We start from the raw sequence: 23081 nt of genomic DNA, 5'->3' as shown, positions 1-23081 counted from the left end.
TCGCTAACGATTTCTGCTTAGCTGAGGAGACATGTCGTGGAATGCAAATTTTAGATTCCCCATGTCTCTATTAACATCTTTATCAGCGTCTGTTATACCTTGCATTTATAGAAGGTTCAGATTAAGGCAGTTATCTGAATTGTGTTTCGAAACTATTTTACGGATTTAATATCAGATGTCGCTATTGCGTCCGTTTCGAAGCCATTTTATCGTTGCTTCACAAAGACAGGAAAAGATTAATTTTCACGTTGAGAAAGCCTATGAATAACTGTTCTGATGAGCTTTATTAAAGCGAAATACGTATCAACAGATACATAGACTATTTTTGCGTGAAAGGAAATCTTGACTGTCTTTAATTTTATTTTTATTCGGATCTACTCTGTATGAGTACAAGAAACCAATTCGCTAACGATTTCTGCTTAGCTGAGGAGACATGTCGTGGAATGCAAATTTTAGATTCCCCATGTCTCTATTAACATCTTTATCAGCGTCTGTTATACCTTGCATTTATAGAAGGTTCAGATTAAGGCAGTTATCTGAATTGTGTTTCGAAACTATTTTACGGATTTAACATAATATTTAACTTAGATATGCCACAAGAAAAGAGTTTTAGATTTACAAAGTTATAGTTCAAAATAAATAGAATGATAACAATGAATAATAAAAAAATTGATGGAAAGTTTCGGGAGAGACAGGAGTATTTTAACAGATGTTTATATTTATCAGTAAACTATTCAATCGTGATTGATGATTATAGTATCTAAATGGTGCATCACATAAAAGCTTTATACTGCCTTTGCTTATCAGTACCTAATCAGATACATATGATGACGGTGATGATAATTTATAGAAATTTTAATACAGTTTGAAGGTCAGAACAAAACACAATAGAAAGTTTCGTATCAACATATTATTAAAAAGTAAAATATTCTAACAAAAAATCGAAAAACCCCTACCTTGTTACGATTTTTAAAAAACCGCCGAAAAACTTTGTTCATACCCATGTTAACAATCACAATAAAATATTATACTAACTAACTTATTGTCAGCAGAATAATTCAAGTGACAAAAATAAAATTTTAATCTACTCCAATTATCGATAGCACATTGAGTGATAAAGATAAAACATAAGTAATGACGAAGTTATACATATATTGGGATCCATGAGTATTTTTGAATGCGGCATAAGCGAAATAGATGATTTCAAGGGTATTCGATTAGAAATATAAAAATTAACATAATTTTTTATCTAAATGATAACTTCTGTTGTTGTATAAACATCAATTGATTGTTGAAATTAATGACGTAATAATTATGGAAACACCTATTTGCACTGCTGGACATATCTCTCCCTTCTTCATTTCATTTTCAACAGTTTATTTAGTTTCTTCTTCTTCTTTTTTTTAATGACGCTACAACCCTATGTGGGTCTTAGCCAGCTTAACAACGTTCTTCCATTTACCTTGTCGGATACTTCCCTTCGCCATTGCCTGATGTTCACCTCTCTATGTAGTTTACTTATGTAATATAATAGGAATCTCCGGATGCGTCTAAAAGTCCCCCCTCCTCGTATCTTTTGAACGGTTATATTTATAATAGTGAAATTTGGAGAGAGGTAATAAACAGACGTAAGCTTCTCAACTAGTCAAAACAAGTGACGTAATAGTGACAGATGACGTTATAGCGCCACTGTGACAGATAACTTTAAATAGGACCTTATGGCAAGTGATACCTCGTTTGGAAGGTATTGAAAATACCTATTTAACCATACTAATTTTATTTGAATTTAAGCTCATTTTGATGAATAAATTAAATAAATACTAAAATTGTAGTTTCGCATTTAATTAAGAAATATTAAAACCTTCGCCTCTGGTTACTTTTGGTTTTTCTTTTCTCTACTTAATTGTTTATACGTCAACGTCAACTTTTTTAGTTAGAATATTTATTAATTAAATGCGAAACTACAATTATTTTAATATACCTATTCAATCATACTAATTTTGTTTGGATTTAAGATAATTTTAATTAATTATAATTAATAACTAATTAATAAAAAATTTTATGTCTGCCTTTGGTTATTTGTCCAAAAAGTTGACGTTTGTCAATTCTCTAGTAGTTTTTAGTTTACAAAAGCGTTTATAGCTCAATATTTAGTTTCTGTTTCTGTTTAGTTTAGTCAATTCTCTAGTTATTGTTAGTTTGCAAACGCGTTTATACCTGGATATTTAGTTTCTGTTTCTGCTTAGTTTATTCAAGTTTAGTTAAGTTGTTTTTAGTTACTTGTTCTTAGTTAATATTTAGTTTAGTTATTGTTTAACGAGACGTTTAAATTTTTACAAAGGTAGAATGGTACGTACTGTAGCCGACAAAGTAGCAGCTGTGTTAATAATTGGTGAATGTGGAAATAACTTCCATGTAGCGGAACGTCTTTATAATGAGAGGTACCCCGATCGCCCTACATCAACAGCTTATTTGAGGAAGCTTCTTCGGAAGTTTAAACATACAGGTAGTCTTCAAGATGTCAAACGATCTGGTCGACCAATAATTAGTGAAGACAAAAAATTGACATAATTTCAGAAATGGCAGTGAACCCTACTTCTTCTACAGCCCAAGTTGCATCCATCTATGGAATCAGTCAAAAGACAGTACACCGAGTGTTGGCTGAAAACAAATTTCATCCATACAAATTAAAAATTGTGCACCAACTTTCAGATGATGACCCCGACCGAAGACTAGAATTCTGTGAAAATATGTCCAACAAAATTAACCAACAGCCCAATTACTTAAAAACAATTTGTTTTAGCGACGAAAGTACTTTTTCCTTCAATGGAAATGTTAACACATACAATGTGAGTTATTGGAGTGACAAAAATCCTCACGTCTTTGGTGAAACACATACTGAATTTGTAAAAAAAAAAAATAAATGTTTGGGCAGGTATTTTGGAAAGCATAGTTGGGCCTATTTTTCTCAATACTAAATTAACCGGTTAAATGTATCGAGAGATGTTACAAAATGAAATTGAACCGTTAATACTTGAAATTCTGGAGGATAATCCAGATGAATTCGGCAACTTGGAAATAATGTTTCAACAAGATAGTGCTCCTGCACACCATTATAGTGCAGTAAGACGTTACCTAGATGAGGAATATCGAGGTAGATGGATTGGACGACGAGGTACGATAGAATGACCAGCTCGGTCACCGGACCTCACACCATTAGATTTTTTTCTGTGGCGATATTTGAAATCTAAAGTTTACGCTACAGCACCCGACAATATTGACATTTTGAAACAACGAATTGTTGAAGAATGTAGGGCAATTTCCCCGACACATTTGAACGAGTACGGAAAGAGTTTAGAAATAGGATGCATTACTGTCAGGAAGTAGATGGAGCACATTTTTAACACTTACTATAAAAACTGGTTGTTAAATATTTATTGATTAAATGAGAAACTACAATTTTAGTATTTATTTAATTTATTCATCAAAATGAGTTTAAACTCGTAACGATTATTTTGCCTACCACATCGGGTATTACTATAAGGGGTTAAAAATTGGGGACAGAAATTATTGGGGTGGAGATAGGGTAAGCAAAACAAACCGGGACGTTTGCAAACGGCTACTCATGGGTTGTTTGGGGAGCTGGGTCGTGAATAAGTGGATGACAAGGAGACTGGAGTGGGGTAACTACAAAAATGAAATAAAAGGGGAACTTACATGGACCTCCTGGATAAACACAACACAAGAAGGTTCTTAAGCTATTTAAAGTAAGGACGCCGCTTAGAAGAATCTTCCTGTTGGGTGAAAGAAAGGCTCTTCCTTCCTAAAAAATATAAAAAAGGGTTAGAAACTTTTTAAAGGAAATAATACCCTTTTTTAGAAAAAAAATTACACATTTATTGTTGTCTCACCACAAACAGTTACAAATAGAAATAGTAACATAAAATAACAAAAACAAACATGTTACTATCGGTTTACAAACTCTAGAAGTTGGAGATACTATAAGAACTTACAATTGTTAATGAGTGACATTTTGTAGCAGAAATAAATTATTACAAATGAAAAATATCTTTTTAAAAGGAGCTATGCATAGAGGTTAACCTTTTAAAAAAAAAACAAAACAAGATCTCAATTTATGATTAAGTATGTATCAACTGTCAAAAAAAATAGTGCTAACTGTCATATGTCAATACTAAATCTTAAAACTTTGAGAATAATTAATATGACAGCTTAACCACTTCCTAACATTTATAATTTTACTTATTACAATTTCTTAACTTGTTATGAAAGCAATTATTGATGGAAAATGTTTATTTTAACTTTAATAGTTCAACAAAAAAAATTACCTGAATTTCACTAAATGTTATTTTTTTTCCTTTAAACAATTCAGTCATAATAACAAAATTATTATGACGCAATAGTTATTTTCAATACCTTTCAAACGAGGTATCACTTGCCATAAGGTCCCATTTAAAATTATCTGTCACAGTGGCGCTGTAACGTAATCTGTCACTATTACGTCACCTGTTATGACTAGTTGAGAAGCCTACGTCTGTTTATTACCTCCCTCCAAATTTCACTATTATAACGATAACCGTTCAAAGGATACGAGGGGGGAACGGATTTATAAGTAGCACTGTATAAAATATTATATTAGGCTTTTTTGTTTCAGCTGTTTTTAGCAATAAAGAATATTTAATACCCGAAATTGACCATTCAGACCAAGAGACTTCTTAAAGGTCTGGAAAATTCAGATATAGACGTTTCAGATTCTAAAAACTCTAATGATGGCTTTGAAGAATCCATTAAAATGAAGAATTGTATTAGCTTCAGCAATCAGATTTGGTTCAATATACCTACAGATGATGAAGAGGACACATAAATACTATCCGAAGAAGAATTAGATAACGTGCCACTCAATGAACGAAAAAAAAGGCTTGAGAACCGAAATACATGGAACAAAATGGGTGTTTTTGTCCCTCAGCATGTAGACTTTACTGAAATTGTCGATACAGTCGACTGAAAACTACGTCGGTATGTATTTTAATGATTCAGATTTTGAGAATATTTGTAATTGTACAAATATTAAATTTTTGCAAGAAAAAGGAAAACCTTTGAACGTTACTCCAACTGAGGTGAAAAAATTTTTTGGAATATCTATTCTAATGTCCTGTCTAAAGTATCCACAAATTAGAATGTTTTATGCTAGGACAACAAAAGTCAACAGTATTGCACAAGCCATGATACGTGATAGATATTTTAAAATCAGAACCAATTTAAAAGTTGTTATTGACGCTGTTGTGCCTCAAACGCTGACAAATTATTTAAGTTCCGGCCTTTAGTTGAAATAATACGAAGAAGTTGCTTGACACTTCCAAGATCCAGTGAGGTTGCTGATGACGAATAAATGATACCTTTTACGGGCTTGTGTAACATGAAACAATTTGTTCGAGGTAAACCTAATCCAGAAGGATTAAAAAATTTTGTCTGCGCCACTCCCAAAGGATTAATATTAGCCTTAATGATGATGTTAAGAAGTTAGGTATTGGTCCATCAGCAGTTATTAAGTTGTCTACAACATTATTAGAAGGAACACACGTATTTATTGATAGATATTTCACCACCTTACCTTTACTCGAGTGCATGTTAAACAAAAATATTTTTTTAACTGGTACAATAATGAGATCCAGAATACCCAAAGCAGTTCATGTAACATCGGGGATAAGGTGGTGAGTCGATTAGGTCGTGGTCCTTCTGAGTAAGATGTAAGATTTGATAATAAAGTTAACATAGTCCAATCTTCTTCTTCTTAAAGTTTCAACTCCTATCGGAGGTTGGATATCATAACGGCTATGGTCACTTTGTTGGCTGCTGCTCTGAAAAGTTGTAGTGAACTTCAGTTAAACCATTCTCTAAGGTTCCTCAGCCAGGAGATGCGTCTTCTTCCTATGCTTCTTCTTCCTTGGATCCTTCCTTGCATAATAATTCTCAGCAGCTCATATTTTTCTCCTCTGGTTATGTGACCCAAATACTCTAGTTTTCTTCTTTTTATGCTGTTCATAATTTCTAACTCCTTATTTAGACGTCGTAGTACCTCAGCATTGGTAATCCTTTGAACCCACTGAACTTTTAATATTCTTCTGTAACACCCCATTTCGAACGCTTCCATTTTTCTTATGTGTTGTTTCCTCAATGTCCAAGCTTCCATTCCATATAGTAAGATAGAAAATATGTAACATCTTAGAGTCCTCAATCTGAGATGCAACTGAAGGTCTCTGTTGGTAAGCATTGCTTCATTTTCACAAATACTTGCCTTGCAGTTTCAATTCGGACTTTGATTTCTCTGATTTGGTCATTTTTGTCATCAACCCAGGTTCCCAGATAGTCCATAGTCCAATGGTATGATATAAAATCAGTTATGCTAGCGTCAATTGCATTGCAAATAGAACGTTTCAGATAAACGTAAGCGATGGTTAAAAAATGACTCCCGATATGTACCTAGACCAAACATTGTTAAAAAGTACAAAGAATCCATGGGAGAATAGATTTAATTGACAGTTGCCAATTCTTGGATTCTATACAGAGATGACCATAAGCAACTTGGTGATGCTAATAAAACCGTTATGAAGTTCCTGGAGTTTAAAATGGCTGGTTCTGAGTTGCTCCTTAAAGATAACATTTCTGAAAATTCTGATTTTGGGAACATTTCAACACTGGTAACTAGAAACAGTTACAAACCTAGAACATTACTTCAAACGTCTACTAGGAGAAAGATACAACACACAAGTTAAAAAATTCTGTTAGATGTAAGCTTCCAGGTTGTAAAGGTAAAACAAAAGTTTATTGTGAATCATGTGACATATTTTTATGTATAACGGGAAATAACAATTTCATTTACAATAATTTTGTATTGCTGCGATCCTGATATCCTTTTGAATATATATGTTTTTTATCACATTTACCAAAAAAACCAGTATAAATATCTAGGAAGCATCATATCAGCAGATGGCAGAGTTAAGATAGATGCACAAAACCGAATAACCCAAGGGAAAAAATGCATACGAATACTGAATTCATTACTGTGGTCTAATAAAATAAAGATGCATACCAAACTTCGCGTATACAGAGCAATTGTAGAACCAATTACCACATATGGTGCCGAATGTTGGACGATGACAAAGAATGAACAAGATAAAGTAGACGTTGTGGAAATGGATTATCTTAGAAGGTCATGTCGAGTATCGAGAATGGAAAGAATCAGGAATGAGGAAATACGAAACCGTACAGTAATTAGAGATACTCTTTCAGATAGAATACAAGGAAGGCAATTACAATGGTATGGTCACGTGATGAGAATGGAGGAGGAGCGGTGGCCAAAGAAAGCCTTAATGTATGTTCCGCCAGAAAGAAGGAAAAGGGGAAGACCACCAAATTCCTGGAGAAGAGAAATTATAAAAACAATGCAATCTAGAGGCTTAGAAAAGGGAGATTGGAGAGATAGGAAAAGATGGAGGCTGAAATGCGGGAAGCAGTAATCGCCGTAGGACCCCCGTTATATGATGATGACAAAAAAAAAAATTGAAAAATTTACATGTGTTTTTATACTAAAAATCATACGAATTCTATTATTTAATAAAAAACAAAAAAGATCAGGTCAGGTCTCAGGAGGTTATACTTCAAAAGTACTATGTTCAAAATACTATGTTCACTAAGTTCATAATATGTTCAAAAGAAAAAAATCATGCGACCTTGTCTTTATATAGAAGAAGCATAACTATGTATAAGCAAAAGAAGAATAATTTATGGTGATATTATAGAGAATATTGTTCCGAACAAGTAATTAAAGACTACATTTTATTACATTAGTCTGAAATGTTCTTGCAGAAGATGATAATTAAAGAAAAGGAAGATTTTACAAGATCACATTCTTCTCTTTGATATATCTTAATATAAAAACGGTTGTGGTTTTATAGTTATGGAGCAGACTATACCATATTACGATTTATTAGACAGCTAGTTAAAAAGACATAATTCTTAATATAAAACGTATTGTGCTATTATATAAAAGAAAGAACGTTGTAAAAAACAACGACCAAATACATATAGTGCGAATATATCGAAACTGTACATTCTATTCAACATGCTATTAAATACTTGATATAGATAGCCATTCTTATTATAGAATTTTAATTATAGATACTTAAAAGCATATTTTTAAATACAAAAAAATTTTTCGTGTTTAATCTACGGTATGTATGTTAATAAATATTTTTTATTTCAACATAATATACATTAAGCGCTCAGGGTCATTGTAGACAGTTGATACATAAAATACAAGTTTTATACTGTTTAAAAACTATTGTATATAACTTCATATCAATCATAAATCTACCGGGATTAATCCTCTAGATTTATGATTTTTTCCATAATATGTAGCCCTTTAACCGGCATAGTCGTAACCTTATTTTTACAGGAACAAAGGACTATAAAAAGGATATAGATAATTTTATTTAATTAGATGTCTGAGGTATTTTCTTTGTCGTATTTGATAGTATCAATGTGGCCAGAGCGGACCAAATCAGAGCTTAGATTGTCGTTCTGGCCAATTACAATAAAGATTATTATCTTTGATTTCATAAGTCTCTATACGGAAAAATCACTGCGCACATGCAAATAATAAATGCATAAAAGCAGTGCATATTTCGATCGAAGGACAGGCTGGTCTTAATCTCTATAGCAAGACCTATTTTGGCTGAGTGGTCCATTTCAGGGAGCTCTACGTTTTATTTTCTCACCTACTCCAATCCACCCACTCAAATACACTTTTGAAAACAGTAGAGGACAAAGATATATGATAGACTATATTCTGTCGAATAGAGAGTTACAGCCTTCTCAAATCTTAGATGTAAGAGCACTAAAATCAGAAGAAATAGGAAGCTCATAAATTGGTAGTGTGCAAAATCCGAATGAGAACACATGTATGTGATAATAAAACACCAGAATACCCACAACGATAAAAGTCGAAAGCTGACACGATGACTCCACAAGATACCTATTCCAAAAAAGAATAACCGAAAAAAGCAGAAACACATATATTACAGAAAGTGAAGTCGAAGAAAGCTGGGCAAAAATTAAGTGTAATATCTTAACCTCGGCCAAGGAAGTTCTTGGTAAAACAAATATAAATACAAATAAATCGTTCCCAAGACGAAGAACTCCATGGTTTTGTACAGAAGTGAAGGAAAAATGTAAAGAAAAGAAAAAAGCTTACCTGAAGTACATGTCGACCAAAACACAAGAGGCATATCATAATTACAAGACAGTTATAAACGAAACATATGCATTTGTAAGAAAAATAAAAAATGATCACTGGGAACGCTTTTCGATAGAAATGCAACATGATTTTTACGGTCTGTGAAAGGAAATATGGCGCTTCATAAGAGGTCAAAGAACGGAAGTAAAGGAACTAATAGAACCAAAACACATAGAAAAGGATACGTGGATTAACTACCTAAAAAAGCTCTATGTAGAGGAAGAACAAACAACGCTAGAGCCGAAAACACCAGAAATTACCAGAAATGAAGAACTTATTATAAATGTAAGTACAGGAAGTTCGGGAAATACTTGAAAACCTGAAGAATAGAAATGCAGTAGGTAAAGACGGGATAACAAACGAATTACTGAAATATTGTAAAGCAGCAATGACAGAACAATTAACAAAATTATAAAACACAATAAATTACTGGAAGAATGGAGAACGAGCGAACTAATTCTATTCACAAAGGAAATAAAAACAGCCGGAAAACTATAGAGATATAAACTTGTTAAATACTACGCTAAAACTTACAAATAAAATTTTACAAGGGCTAATAATTTTGAGGATAAGTTTAGCAGATGAAAAACAGAGTTTTCGTAGTAGTGGATCGTGTACAAATGCAATATTCGTTATAGAGCACATTACTGAATCATCACTAGGGTATACTAGACCAGCATTTCTGTGTCTGATTGACCTAAAGAAAGCGTTTGACAGAGATGTAATTCATCTTCTGTATAATGGAGAAGTTCTCCTAAATATTATAAAAACTATAGAAAACTTCTAAAAAAAAATGGAAGGAGAATAGATGGATAACTTACAGAACATATAGAAATAGGCAGCGCAATAAGACAAGGAGATTCATTGAGCCCCATGCTCTTCAATTTGATCATCGATAAAATCATCAAAAGCGTTAACAAAGGAAGAGGATATAGAATAGGAAACAAAGAAATAAACGACGCAATATTAATAGCCCAAGATGAAGATAGTCTGCAAAGACTGTTTCACAGATTTAGCATAAGAGCAAAAGAATTTAATATGACAATCTCATCTCAGAAAACTAGAACAATAGTAGTCAGCAAAGAATCAACCAGATGTAAAATAGAAATTGATGGCATCAGTATTGAAGAAGTAATGAAAATAAAATACCTAAGAATTACACTGTGTAGCTATGGAAGCCTGGACAAAGAAGTGAGAAATCAAGTACAAAAAGCAAATAGACTGGCAAGATACCTTAATAACATTAAATGGTGAAACAGACATATTAACACTGAGATGAAGTCAAGAATTTATAAAGCCACTGTAAGACTAATAATGATATATGCCTCAGAAACAAGACCCGACACACCTACAATGCAAAGGCTACTGGAAACGGCTTAGATGAGAGTACTGAGAAGAATTACAGGAAATACGCTAAGATATCGAAAGAGAAGTGAAGACATTAGAAGAAAATACAACATTCATTGTATAAATTGAATGAATGAATGAATGAAAATGGAGGAGACCCGTGTCGTCAAAATAGCAAGAGATAAGTCACCAATCGACAGAAGAAGTATAGAACGACCGCGCAAAAGATGGAGTGACAACCTTCCATAGAGTTATTAATCCCCCAATGAACAAGCAGAATTGCTTATAAAGGGGAATACAAATAAAATAAAGAAGACTCCAATCAACGGATCTTCTGGACTTCGTCGATACAGCCTCGTCGCTTCTTACAAATTTGTTTGAGATAAACAAAAATTCGCACGGCTTTAAAATATAGCCAGTAATAGAAGTGGGAACTTGACACTTAACTACCAATTTGTTATTTCTATGGAATAAATAGTTATTTCTCCAATAAGTGAACAAGCAGTAATAATAGTTTGCCATTAACTTATTAGTCGATTGAAGTAAAAGTCCGGAACTAACTTTTAAAGTTTCTCGAATAGTAAACAGGCTGAAGAGGTCGCTCTGCTGTTCGTTCGCTTTGGAATAAAGAAGTCTAAAAAGACTTACAATTATTTCATAAATCGTGAGACAGTCAGTAAGACAGTAATCGTATCTCATTACTAGAATTCTGTTCTTACCGGCGTGACACAGCTCGCCTGTATTGTGTATTCCTTTGCACTATTCCAGGGTATTGCACCTTGCCGATATTCCTACTTATTGAGGAAGAAGATAGTGCCGATTGCACATCAATAGAGGAGCTTAATATCTCTGTTTAGTTAAGTAAGAAACAATATATGTATGTAAAGATTTCGAATTGTTAAAGTACTCTATATTGCCAGTAACCTGTTGACGCAGTGGACAACCCAGGGCATATAATGTAATATATATATATATATATATATATATATATATATATATATATATATATATATATATATATATATTATATATAAGAATAGTAGGAAATTGTAACTTGTCTTTTACATATAATACAAAAAATACAAAAAGCTAATTTAATAATTAAATTACCTGTAATGACCTATACATGTGAAAGGTTATTGGAATGGTTTAGCTTTAATGTTTATCCATCAGGACATCAGATGAAGAAGAGGTAATAAACCATATGGCTCTAAAGCAACGCCATTTAGACATTTTATTATAAATTTAATTTGTTTACAAATTATTATTTAAAATATAGTTTAGGGTTTCATTTCAATATTTTTCATTATATTCAGATATAGATACCTAATATTAGGCTCATGATAAGAGTAGACAGAACGAGTCTGTTCCGAGAAGCATGCGCCCACAGGACTGTATCTGCGGCTGCCTTATGGACTATCACATGTTGTGTTCCTCTGCAAGTATTAGCAGTAGAAAGGAGATATCTCTATGAGACAAGGGAGCATTTATAATAACCACAAGAAAAGAAGAAAGGGAAAGATCAATGGAAAGATGGCAAGAAGAGTGGAACAACAAGGAAGATGTTGCCCAGTGGACCAAGATGCTGATGCCGAGCCTAAGTAACTGGGTTGATTGTCTATTTTAGGGCGTATCTTCATAGGTTCAGAAAAACAGATATAAATAAATGCCTATACTGCGAATATTCCGACACTGTTACTCACACAATGTTGGAGTGTATTAGATGTACAGTGAAGAGAAACAGAATGTATAAAGAAATAGGTATGAACCTTGTGACTGTGAGAAACATCATCGTGAAGATGACGGGAAGTAAGGAGGAATGAAATAGTGTTATTACACACAATTACATCCGAAGAGTAATTAAAAAGAAAAAAGAAGAAGAGAAACACCCACCGGCTAACGACAGAGATAAAATCTAGATAAGAGAAGAGATTGTTCCAAAAATGTCGTCAGCGGTACAGCGGCCATCTCACTTTCGGAGTACGGTACGTGCGAGAGTCAACTGCGCACAAGTAGGAGAGGGTGGTTTTAGTTTGTAGGCAGGATAACAGTGACCTGAATCTTTGAAACTGCTATCTTTAGTACTTTAAATTGAACTAAAACCTAAATTTTAAGGACTCAAAATGGAGATAGCATAAAAAAACCAACCCCCCACCAGGAAAATTCTAGGTGCTCCACTGCGTTGACGTCAGAGCTTAAGTATATCTTTAGTCAGCGTCAATTTGAGCCAAAATTTAAAATCTGAAATAATAAGATGTGTTGCGATAAATTATGATTCATATTTAACTGTTAAACATCTTTTTCTAACAAGTATTTTTTAGCAGGTAATACCCAAACGGGTCCCCTGTTATACCTGCGATTGGAACTCTCCGAAAAAGGGTCGAGTAAATTCGTTGGCGACCGAAGATCAAAGAAGCTTCGAGATAAACAAAATGAGGTGTAAGACCGGTCTTCTTTCATGGCATTCGAGACAATTCAAGGGTCAACACAGGTCGACATCCATGGGCTTTGAGAGATTCCAGGATAACGGTTATTTCATATATATAGCGGAACTTTCATTGTGTCATGCAGTCTGAAAATATAATCGAGTCGAGTTTCTAATTGTAACGCGGAAATAAATATTGTAAATAAATAATATAAATTAAAGTAGTTGTGATAAGTGTAAGAATATTGTATATATAAATTAAATAAAGACTTTAATAAACTAAGTGTTAGAATATTTTTATAATAAATAAAGTTAATAAATTAGACTAATAAACTCAGTTCAGATGGAACCGAAAAACCATTGTTCCACTTCAAGAGCGGCGGCTGGGAATCATCCAGAAATCCAAAATACGGTGTAGGAAGAACCAAACGCACGACATCAAACCCTATTATAGTCTAGTAACTCGGGCGGAAAATAGACCCTTACTTTGTTTTTAAGTTTTAAAACTACCCCTAAGTGGGAAAAATAAGTAAACACGTATTAAAGCGTTTTATGCATTAAAATCTGATTGAACTAAGTAAAATAAGCATACTCAATGATAATTCGTACTTTACTTCAAATTGTCAATTCTTAGAAACCACCAGTTATGACGTCAATCTATTTCAACTCCCAAATTACTTCCTCTTAATATCTTCCTTGATGAAAATAGCATACTCCGTGTAGGAGGTCGACTTGAATATACCGAATTAAGTTTTTCTCAGAAATTTCCCATTTTACTCCCTGAAAATGACCATGTTGTCGATCTACTAATTAATCGGGAACATATGCGTTTAGGACACAGTGGAGCTCAAAATGTCCTTGGAAATTTTCGTCTTCGATATTGGCCGTTAAATGGTATACGAAGAATTAAAACTATCATTAAAAAGTGTGTTATTTGCCATAGATTTAATGCTCAATTTGCATCACAGATAATGTCCCCTTTGCCTTTGGATCGAGTTCAACAGGCTCGTCCGTTTTCTAAGACCGGAATAGATTTTGCTGGTCCTATTATGATTCGCTCCTCTAGATTAAGGAAGGCCCCTACCACTAAGGCTTATATAGCCATTTTTATATGTATGGTAACCAAGGCTATCCATATAGAACTTGTCTCCAATTTGTCCACGGAAGCTTTTATTGCTTCATTAAAACGATTTATTAGTCGTCGAGGAAATCCTCAAATAATTTACTCTGATAATGGCACCAATTTTATTGGAGCTCATAATCAATTACGAGACTTATCTTTATTTCTGAAATCCAAAGAAAATAATCACGAAATTCAGAATTTTCTTTCTTCCACTGAAATTATCTGGAAATTAATCCCTCCCAGGTCTCCACATTGGGGCGGACTCTGGGAAGCAGCTGTAAAAAGTGCTAAATTTCATTTGACCAAATTGCTCAGCAATACTTGCCTTACTTTTGAAGAACTTTCAACTTTATTAGTGCAAATTGAAGCCATATTAAATAGCCGTCCCTTGTATCCCCTTTCTAACGATCCTAATGATCTCTTGCCTCTTACTCCTGGTCATTTTCTGATTGGAGCTCCCCTTATTTCTTACCCAGAAAGGGATCTTTCTAGGACCCCTACTAATCGGCTTTCTTATTGGAAAGTGTGTTCCAAACTCCAACAAGAGTTTTAGAGAAAATGGTCTGTGGATTATTTGCACCGTCTACAGCATAGACCCAAATGGCAACTACCCCAACAAAACTTGGCGATCAATCAGCTAGTTCTCATACAATCTGAAGATCGCCCTCCTTTAAATTGGCCACTAGGTAGAATATTGGAATTATTGGCTGGAAGGAATGGTAAAGTTCGCGCTGCACGTGTAAAAACAGCAGAAGGTGAATATGTTCGCCCCATAATAAAATTAGCACCTCTTCCAATTTCGTATTAAACCTTTTCTTAACGGTCGTTTCGATCATTGTATATATTTTAAATTTTCCCCGCCCCCCAGTATGTAGAAAATTAATTATATTTTCTACAATAGTTTGTCCTTCTATAATAATTTTAATAATGATTGTTATTCTCACTAATATATCTCACTAATTTTAAGACATTCAATCAGCATGACACGCCTTCTTTCTGCTGCATTGTATCTTCTGCGCCTGTCAGTTCTTAAGATTCAAAATATTCAAACCCAACTACCCTTAAAATCACTTCGTCTTTGCCTTCTCAAATAGAAGCACGTAAGTCAAACTTATTTTTCAGCTTCTCAAATAGAAGCAAGTTACAATTCTCACGCTTCTCAATTAGAAGCAGCTTTCAAATAACTTATTTTATTAAATAGTTAATTAAATTCAGTGTCTGTGCATCGAATATGTAAGTACCTGAAATTATTCTTTTATCAGAAGAAAATCGACAGTTTGTGTGCCAATATTTCATGAATGCCGGTCCGAAAAATTACAGGGTTGCCGGATATTCAACAAACTATAAACTTTCTTGTTCTATAAATCGCATGTATTTAGCTTTAAGAACAATTATTAATATACACAGTTGTGCGGTTTAAGAACATTTTATATGAACATTTATGTTTTTATTATTATTAAAAAGGGTGATTTGTTGGCAATCCCGATACTACTATTCATTCATGTAAATAATACAATAAAAATATTTCTAGCTTAATTCTTATTTTAATTATTCTACTTTTAACTTTACTATCCACTATATTATTACTAATCCGCAATTTTGCGACCTAATGGTCGCTGGTCCTTCGAGGTTTTATTTATTTTTTATCTACCAAATGTAGGAAGGTGGGACTATAATTTTTCAAATACCTATTTACTTTTAAATCATCGAACCAGTTACCTCATCATTTCCCCTACACGGACCATCTCTGTGCTGAAGATCGAGAGTACGATAGACATGAGGATTTTTATCATTGCAATAATAAAAGTTATGACGATTAACAAATCCATGATTATGGAAAGTGTACTCATATCATCGGAAAATAAAACATAGCACAGGTCTGCGACCAACAAATTGTTTAAAATTAAATAAGTGATTTTCATAGTTTTTAACGCTGATTTTGGGAAAAGTAGTGAAAAAATTCCATCACGTACAGTTATTTCAAAAAAATAATATAATAAAGAATAATTAGGAGAAACCACCAGTAGTTTCATGTCAGCACTTGTTCTTGCCGTTTGCCCTCCCTATCCACTTGCTGACTCACTGCGCCTTCTTTCATGTCAGTGCCTCTCTGTCGCGCTGCACCTTTCCCCACAATTAACAAGGAGTGAGGCACTGATACTGTCGTACAGTCCACAGCAGCTCTTCACTCGGTGCAGTTCACGTGTTGTTATTACTAGTGCTTTAAAGTAGTGACTATTTTATTGTGTTGTATATACATTGGACAATGGCTCTCAGACAATGTATAAATCCGCCAGATTACTTCTCTCAAAGTTGCGGTAACTATACTGTTAAAACGCAACAAAGAAAGCTTCCGATTTCGTTGAAAAAGTATATTTCGCTTATTTTGATATAAAGTTAGGCGATCAAGATAAGCCTTAAGCCCCACACAAAGTTTGTTCAGTGTGTGTTGAAGAACTAAGGAAATGGTTTTAAGGTAAAAAGCAGTCCTTACGTTTTGGAATTTTAATTTGAGAAACAAAAAGGATATTTCTTACCCTAACATTCAAACAGCCATTCGCCCTGTTCCTCATGGACCTGAAGTGCAAATACCCTCTCCTCCAGATTCTTTGGATGATTTACATGATAATCACGAGCCATTGTATCAGCAAGGTAATAGTAAAGAAGACAGTGATTGCTACAATGCTGGCACAATCGATAACAATCCATTCTCACAATTTGAACTGAACGATTTAGTAAGAGACCTAGCCCATTCTAAAGAATCGGCAAAAGTTTTTTTTTGTAATATATTATAAGGAATTTTTATATTTCTTAATTACTATTTAACTGGGAATAAGCCACAATTAAAGGTTAAAATACGTTTATTGACGTTTCAATTTCCACTTCGGAAATCGTTCTCAAACATTAGTGAACTAATGTTTGTATTTTGAGAACGATTTCCGAAGTGGAAATTGAAACGTCAATAAACGTATTTTAACCTTTAATTGTGGCTTATTTCCAGTTAAATAGTAATTAATTTAAAATGCCACAAGAAAATAGCTTCAGAACAATATTTATATTTCTTCTCCCAAGAAGAAGACATGGTGTTTTGCAGTGATGTTCCTGAACTTATTGCACATTTTAAACTAGAATATGCTCCTAATGAGTGGTGACTTTTTATTGATTCTTTAAAAAGAAGCCTTAAATCAGTACTTCTACATAATAGCAATAAGTATGCTTCAATACCAATTGGACACTCGGTTCACTTGAAAGAATGTTACGAAAACCTTGAACTGGTTTTAAACAAACTCTGCTATTCAGACCACAAATGGACACTATGTGGTGATTTCAATGCTAATTGGTCAACAAAGTATCTAAACCAAGTTTCATTGCTTTCTCTGTGAATGGGACAGTAGAGACAGATAGCTACATAAGACTACATAAAAAAAGCTTGGCCCTTGAGAGAAAGATTACAAGTAGGGGTTAAAAATGTTGAGAGAAAAAGACTTGTGGATCCCAAAAAGGTGTAATTTTCACATTAAGTTGGGGCCGATGAAACAATTTGTAAAGAAGGGGAGTGTTTCAGATATCTTTGTGGACAGGTTCCAGGTATATTCACGGCAAAGTTAAAGGGAGGAATCTCAGTCAGACCGGACATTAGAAAATTAATGACAGATCCCAGCTTTATGGACAAAATAAAAACAAATGAAAAGGCAGCATGGACATCTTATAAATTAGCTGTTACTGGTTTCATAGGTAAGAAAAGAGATCCAAACTACAAGATAATCGTCGCAGACATGATCCACAACTTTAAGAAGCTGGGCTGTAACATGAGCATTAAACTTCACTGTCTCTACTCACATCTTAATTACTTCTCGGCAAACTTTGGTGATGTCAGTGACGAGCAGGGCGAAAGATTAACACATCAAAGAAATGAAAAGAAGATACCAAGGAAGATGAAACGTGAACATGATAGATGATCCTCAACGAGTCAACAGCCAGAAAAGAAAACATCGACATTATGCGAAAGCGTTATTATAAGGACTTATGAGCCTAGAGAAATGCAAGTGTACCAGAAATGTAGTTTTGAACATGATTAATAAATAAACTAAATTTTATAACGTTGGAAAAAGATGAAAAATTGCTTACATTTTGTTATTGTACCCAAACATAGTCAATATTATGTGAGAAAACCTGACGTAATAGACAAAAATGGTTTGCATTTTTGAAATCAGTCTGATACAGGTTTTGATAAAAGTATACTTTATAGAGACGAAATTTGTGTTACTTGACCGGAAATAAATACAAAAAAAGAGGGAGAAACAAACCTTTTTATTCACTGTTTGTCAACTACTTATATTGCACTTACGACCTTCTTAATTCGCCTAGAAAATATTTATAACATAACAAAACAGACTACTAAATTTTATTAAAATCGATTTAATAGATTTAAAAAACTTAATCATATAGAAGTTTGCCAATTTTTTTACTTATAAAAAAGCACTCTACCTACCTAACGTACTTTTTGGAATTGAAATCGATCTATATCTGCCTTAGGAATGTTTTAAAATTATAAACAGTTTTTATGCTTATAAAACAATAGAATACCTATAATAGTATGTATTAGTTTAAATTTAATTCAGAAAACGGAGTCGGAAAAGACACGGCACGACGCTTATTCTAAAGGAAAAAAATTGAATTAAGAGCAGTGGTTCTGAGATACAACCTGTCAAGTTTGACCGGCATTTGTGACGAAGTTATAAACAGTAGGTTGATAAACTTTGAACCATTACCTTTTTCGTTTTGAGCTCTTTCTTGATAAAAATTTTTATATTTCCAAAATATTTATAACGTATTGTAATTATTTACAAATACAAATTCATAATCATCACCAGCTTCTTCCTCGTGTTTCCAATAGCGTCTAACTTGCGCCACTCCAATCCTGTTTTTATTTTTCCTTCTTAAATCGTCAGCCCATGGTGTAGACGGTCTCCATTCCAATAACCTCTTTGTCCATCGCCCACCCGTCATTCTAGCTATGTGCCCAGCCCATCTCCATTTTCGATGACGTCAGTCACCTTGGTTCTTCTCCTGAGCTCTTCGTTTTTTGTTTTGTCTCGCGAGTTATTCTTAACATGGATCGCTCCATTCTTCTCTGTTTGTCACTTGGTTTGGTAGCCGAGGTAGCTTTTCTCAAAGTAAGTATTTCTACTCCGTACGTCAACACTGGGAGGACGCATTGATCCATTTTTTTTTTCATCAGGCATTCCTACAGCCATGTGGGCAGCTCCCTTTTAAAAGTTACTCTCAGTTTTCGATATGTTGCCCGCCCAAGAGCGATTCTTTTCTTCAGTTCATGGATCTAATTATCACTACCAATCATAATTTCATGTCCTATGTGTTTATATTTATCTACGAGTTCTACTTCTTGCCCACCAATACTCATGTTCTGGTTGGGTTTCAAATGTGTCATTATTTTTGTTTTCCAAATGTCTATATTTTTAATCCTACATTTTCTGTAACCAAAACGAGTTCCTGTACTATCTTTCTTGCCACTCCTGAGTCCTCAGCTATTATGACTATATAATCGGCGAAATGTAAGTTGTTTAGACGTAGAGTTAAATTTTTATATTTTTTTATGATACATTAATAAAAATGAAAAAAAAAATCAGTGGGACCAGGAGGAATCGTTAATGAACTAATTAAGTACAGAACGGACAAACTACACAGAATTATACACGAAATGTTCAGTAACGCTATAAACCTGAACGAAATACCAGATGAATGGTCCAAAGCATATATAACCTCGATACATAAAAAGGGAGATAAGAAGAAGTGCGGGAACTACAGAGGCATCAGTGTGATAGCATGTATGGGCAGGTTATATGGAAAAATACTGAAAGAAAAACTGGAAAAATCTACCTCAAATAAAATCGGAGAAGATCAGGAGGGGTTCACGGCAGGAAGATCTTGCATAGACCACATATATACACTCCAACAATTAATTGAAAAAAAAAATGGCAAAAAATAGACCAGTACACATGACATTCATAGATTTAAAAAAGGCATATGACACGGTACCCAGAAAACAACTATGGAACACGATGAAGGAAATCGGAATAACTCAGAGGTTAATAGAAGCCGTAAAAAACCTCTACAACAACAACAAGGTAAGAGTTAAAACCGGCAATAAATACTCCAACGAATTTAAGACCACAAAAGGCTTATTGCAGGGATGCTCTACATCTCCGACACTGTTCAAGATGGAAAAGGAAATGTGAAGGGATGGGAATACCAATCCGGGACAACTTCTTGTACACATTAAGCTTTGCAGATGACAAAGTGGTAACGGCTCAAGATGAAGAAGATCTGTGCTATATGCTCCGAAAATTAGAAAAGGAATACACAAAAAATGGACTGGAAATAAATCTAGAAAAGACCGAATATTTAACAACAGAGCAAGAACCAGTGAGAAACTTGGAAATGGACGATAATAGGGAAATTAACAACACTGACAAATTCAAATATTTAGGATTCATACTCTCAAAAAATGGAACCACCGAGCAAGAGATAACCAGCAGATTAGCACAGACAAGAACATGTATTAAACAAATAAATGGGGTACTGTGGGATAGACAAATTACCAGAAATACAAAGAAGAGAATTTATAACACCTTGGTACGCAGTATAATGACCTATGGAGCAGAGAATTGGGTAATAAATAATCGAAACAGGTCCAAAATCACAGCAACTGAAATGGAGTTTATGAGAAGAAGCTGCAGAGTGACAAAAATGGATCGCATCAGAAATGAGGAGATAAAACGAAGAATGACAGTAGAACAAGACATACTTAGCTACATCGAAGAAAAACGTTTAATTTGGTATGGACATGTGAGAAGAACAGATCATACAAGGTAGATAGCAAAGATTTCGGATTGGAGCCCAATAGAAAGGAGGAAAAGAGGTAGACCCCGAAGATCATGGAGGGATGAAGTGGACGAGGCCATGGAAAGACAAGACTTTAGAGATGGAGAATGGTAGAACAGAAAGGACTGGAGACGTTGGCTGAAAGAAGGAAGGCGGCGACAGCTCTAAAAATCCTTATATAGATAGATAGAATAAAAATGAACTTACAACATAATAATTATGATATTAAATTTAACTTATATAATTGTTCATTTATATTAATGTATTATAAAAAAAATGTTAAAAAACAATTAATTTGTTTAAAAAAGATGCTTTCTATAAATAAATTAACAATTAAATCTAATTTAATAAAAATATAAATTAAATCTAACAACAGAATTAAATTTTTGGGAAGTTCATTTTTATTAATGTAATTAACAAAATTTAATTTGTTTAAAAAATGATTGTGTACATAATTATACAGCTTTCAAATGAGAATATTTGTATTAAGAGTGTTAAAAGGTTCACTTTTGGTAAGTTTTTATAGATAAAGTCTACAACATGGGAAAAAATTTTTGTTATAAATAAATGCATTTATTTATAACAAAATTAAAGCATCTTTGGTAATGCGTTATTTAGGTGTCTCTATTCGAGTTACATCGGATAAAAAAAAAGAAGAAAATTGCTCGATTGGAAGCCGAGAAAACACATTTTTTTTTACTTATACCGATCGTTTTTATTATTATAATATATGTTATGAATATCTTAAAGATATGAAAATTCCGAAAGAAAAAGGTAATGGTTTAAATCATCCTATTGTTTATAACTCCGCCACAAATGTTGGTCAAATTTGACCGATTCTATCTCTGGAACTACTGCTCTTAATTCAACTTTTTTTTCTTTTAAAATAAGCGTCGTGCCTAGTCTTTTTCAATGCAGTTTTCTGAATTTAGTTTAAACTAATAAATACTGAGATATTCTATTTGTTTACAAGCCAAAAAATTGTTTATAATTTTAAAACATTCCTGAGGCCCCCCAAATAATGCGATTTCAATTCCCTAAAGTAAGTTAGGTAGAGTGCTTCTTTATATGCAATAAAATTGGCAAACCTCTATATGGTCAAGTTTTTGTTGTGCAAAATTAAAAAAAAAATTCAATTTAAAAAAAAATAGATTTCAAATTATGCAAAATCTATTAAATCGATTTTAATACAATTTAGTGGACCGTTTTATTATATTATAAAGATTTACTACGCGAATTAGGAAGGTGCTAAGGGCAATATAAGTAGTTGAAAAACATTGAATAAAAAAAGGTTATTTTTCCCTCATTTTTTGTATTTATTGCTATTTCGCAGCAAGGGTAATTGTTTAACCAGTTGTATCTTATAGAAAATTCAATTGTCGCTGTTTTATTCTGTGACGAATTTGCTCCAAAATGAATTGTTTAAAAGTTAAAAGCAAGGAAAGTACAAAAAAAATCGATGTTTTTAGTAATTTTTAAAAATATATATTCCCGACCTATTTGAGAGGGAAGATAAGTCAATTATTATTGCCATTAAAGTTATCACAAAACTTTTTCTGTAAAAATCAAAATGCCACCTCTCACATCTACCTCAATACAGATCCGCCCTGGTCTAAAGACATTCTTTAAAACAACCCAAAACACCAAATATACAACTTTCAAAAAAACGAGGTAAAAACAAGCCGAAAATCAAAAAGAAACAAGAAAACATAAATATATACAATGAAAAAAGTATATACAATGAAATAACATTAGCCTATCAAAAATCAGAAAATTGGTTTGGTAGTGTAGTAGTTAATTAAAAAAAATCTTGTAAACAAAGCAGCCGTCACCAGTGAGTGAATAAATTTCCGAAAATAACATTGCTTATTGATAAAAGATCCATTACAAAATAGAAAATTTAAAAAAAATCAGAAAGAATACTTTTAGTAAAGACCGTTCAGATTAATAATGTTTTGATCGTTGTT

At 33.3% G+C, this 23081-nt stretch overlaps 1 protein-coding gene across 4 annotated transcripts in view; it reads right to left on the bottom strand.

Annotated features, from left to right (window-relative positions):
* Positions 1-23081, bottom strand: part of for (cGMP-dependent protein kinase for) — a 790239-nt gene that overhangs the window by 675957 nt on the left and 91201 nt on the right. The window contains exon 1 of one of the 4 annotated variants that reach the window (XM_072537888.1): positions 957-1063. The exons of the other annotated variants lie outside the window; for them this stretch is intronic. Within the exon in view, the coding sequence (XP_072393989.1) occupies positions 957-1004 (48 nt within the window). The 5' untranslated portion in view covers positions 1005-1063. Of the gene's footprint in view, positions 1-956; positions 1064-23081 lie in introns of those variants that run through there. 4 annotated transcript variants of the gene reach the window in all.

This window comes from Diabrotica undecimpunctata, chromosome 7, assembly GCF_040954645.1.
Source record: "Diabrotica undecimpunctata isolate CICGRU chromosome 7, icDiaUnde3, whole genome shotgun sequence".
NCBI classification, from domain to species: Eukaryota; Metazoa; Arthropoda; class Insecta; order Coleoptera; family Chrysomelidae; genus Diabrotica; species Diabrotica undecimpunctata.
The sequence above is the reverse complement of the archived record's forward strand: the minus strand, read 5'-3'. Positions and strand labels throughout refer to the sequence as shown.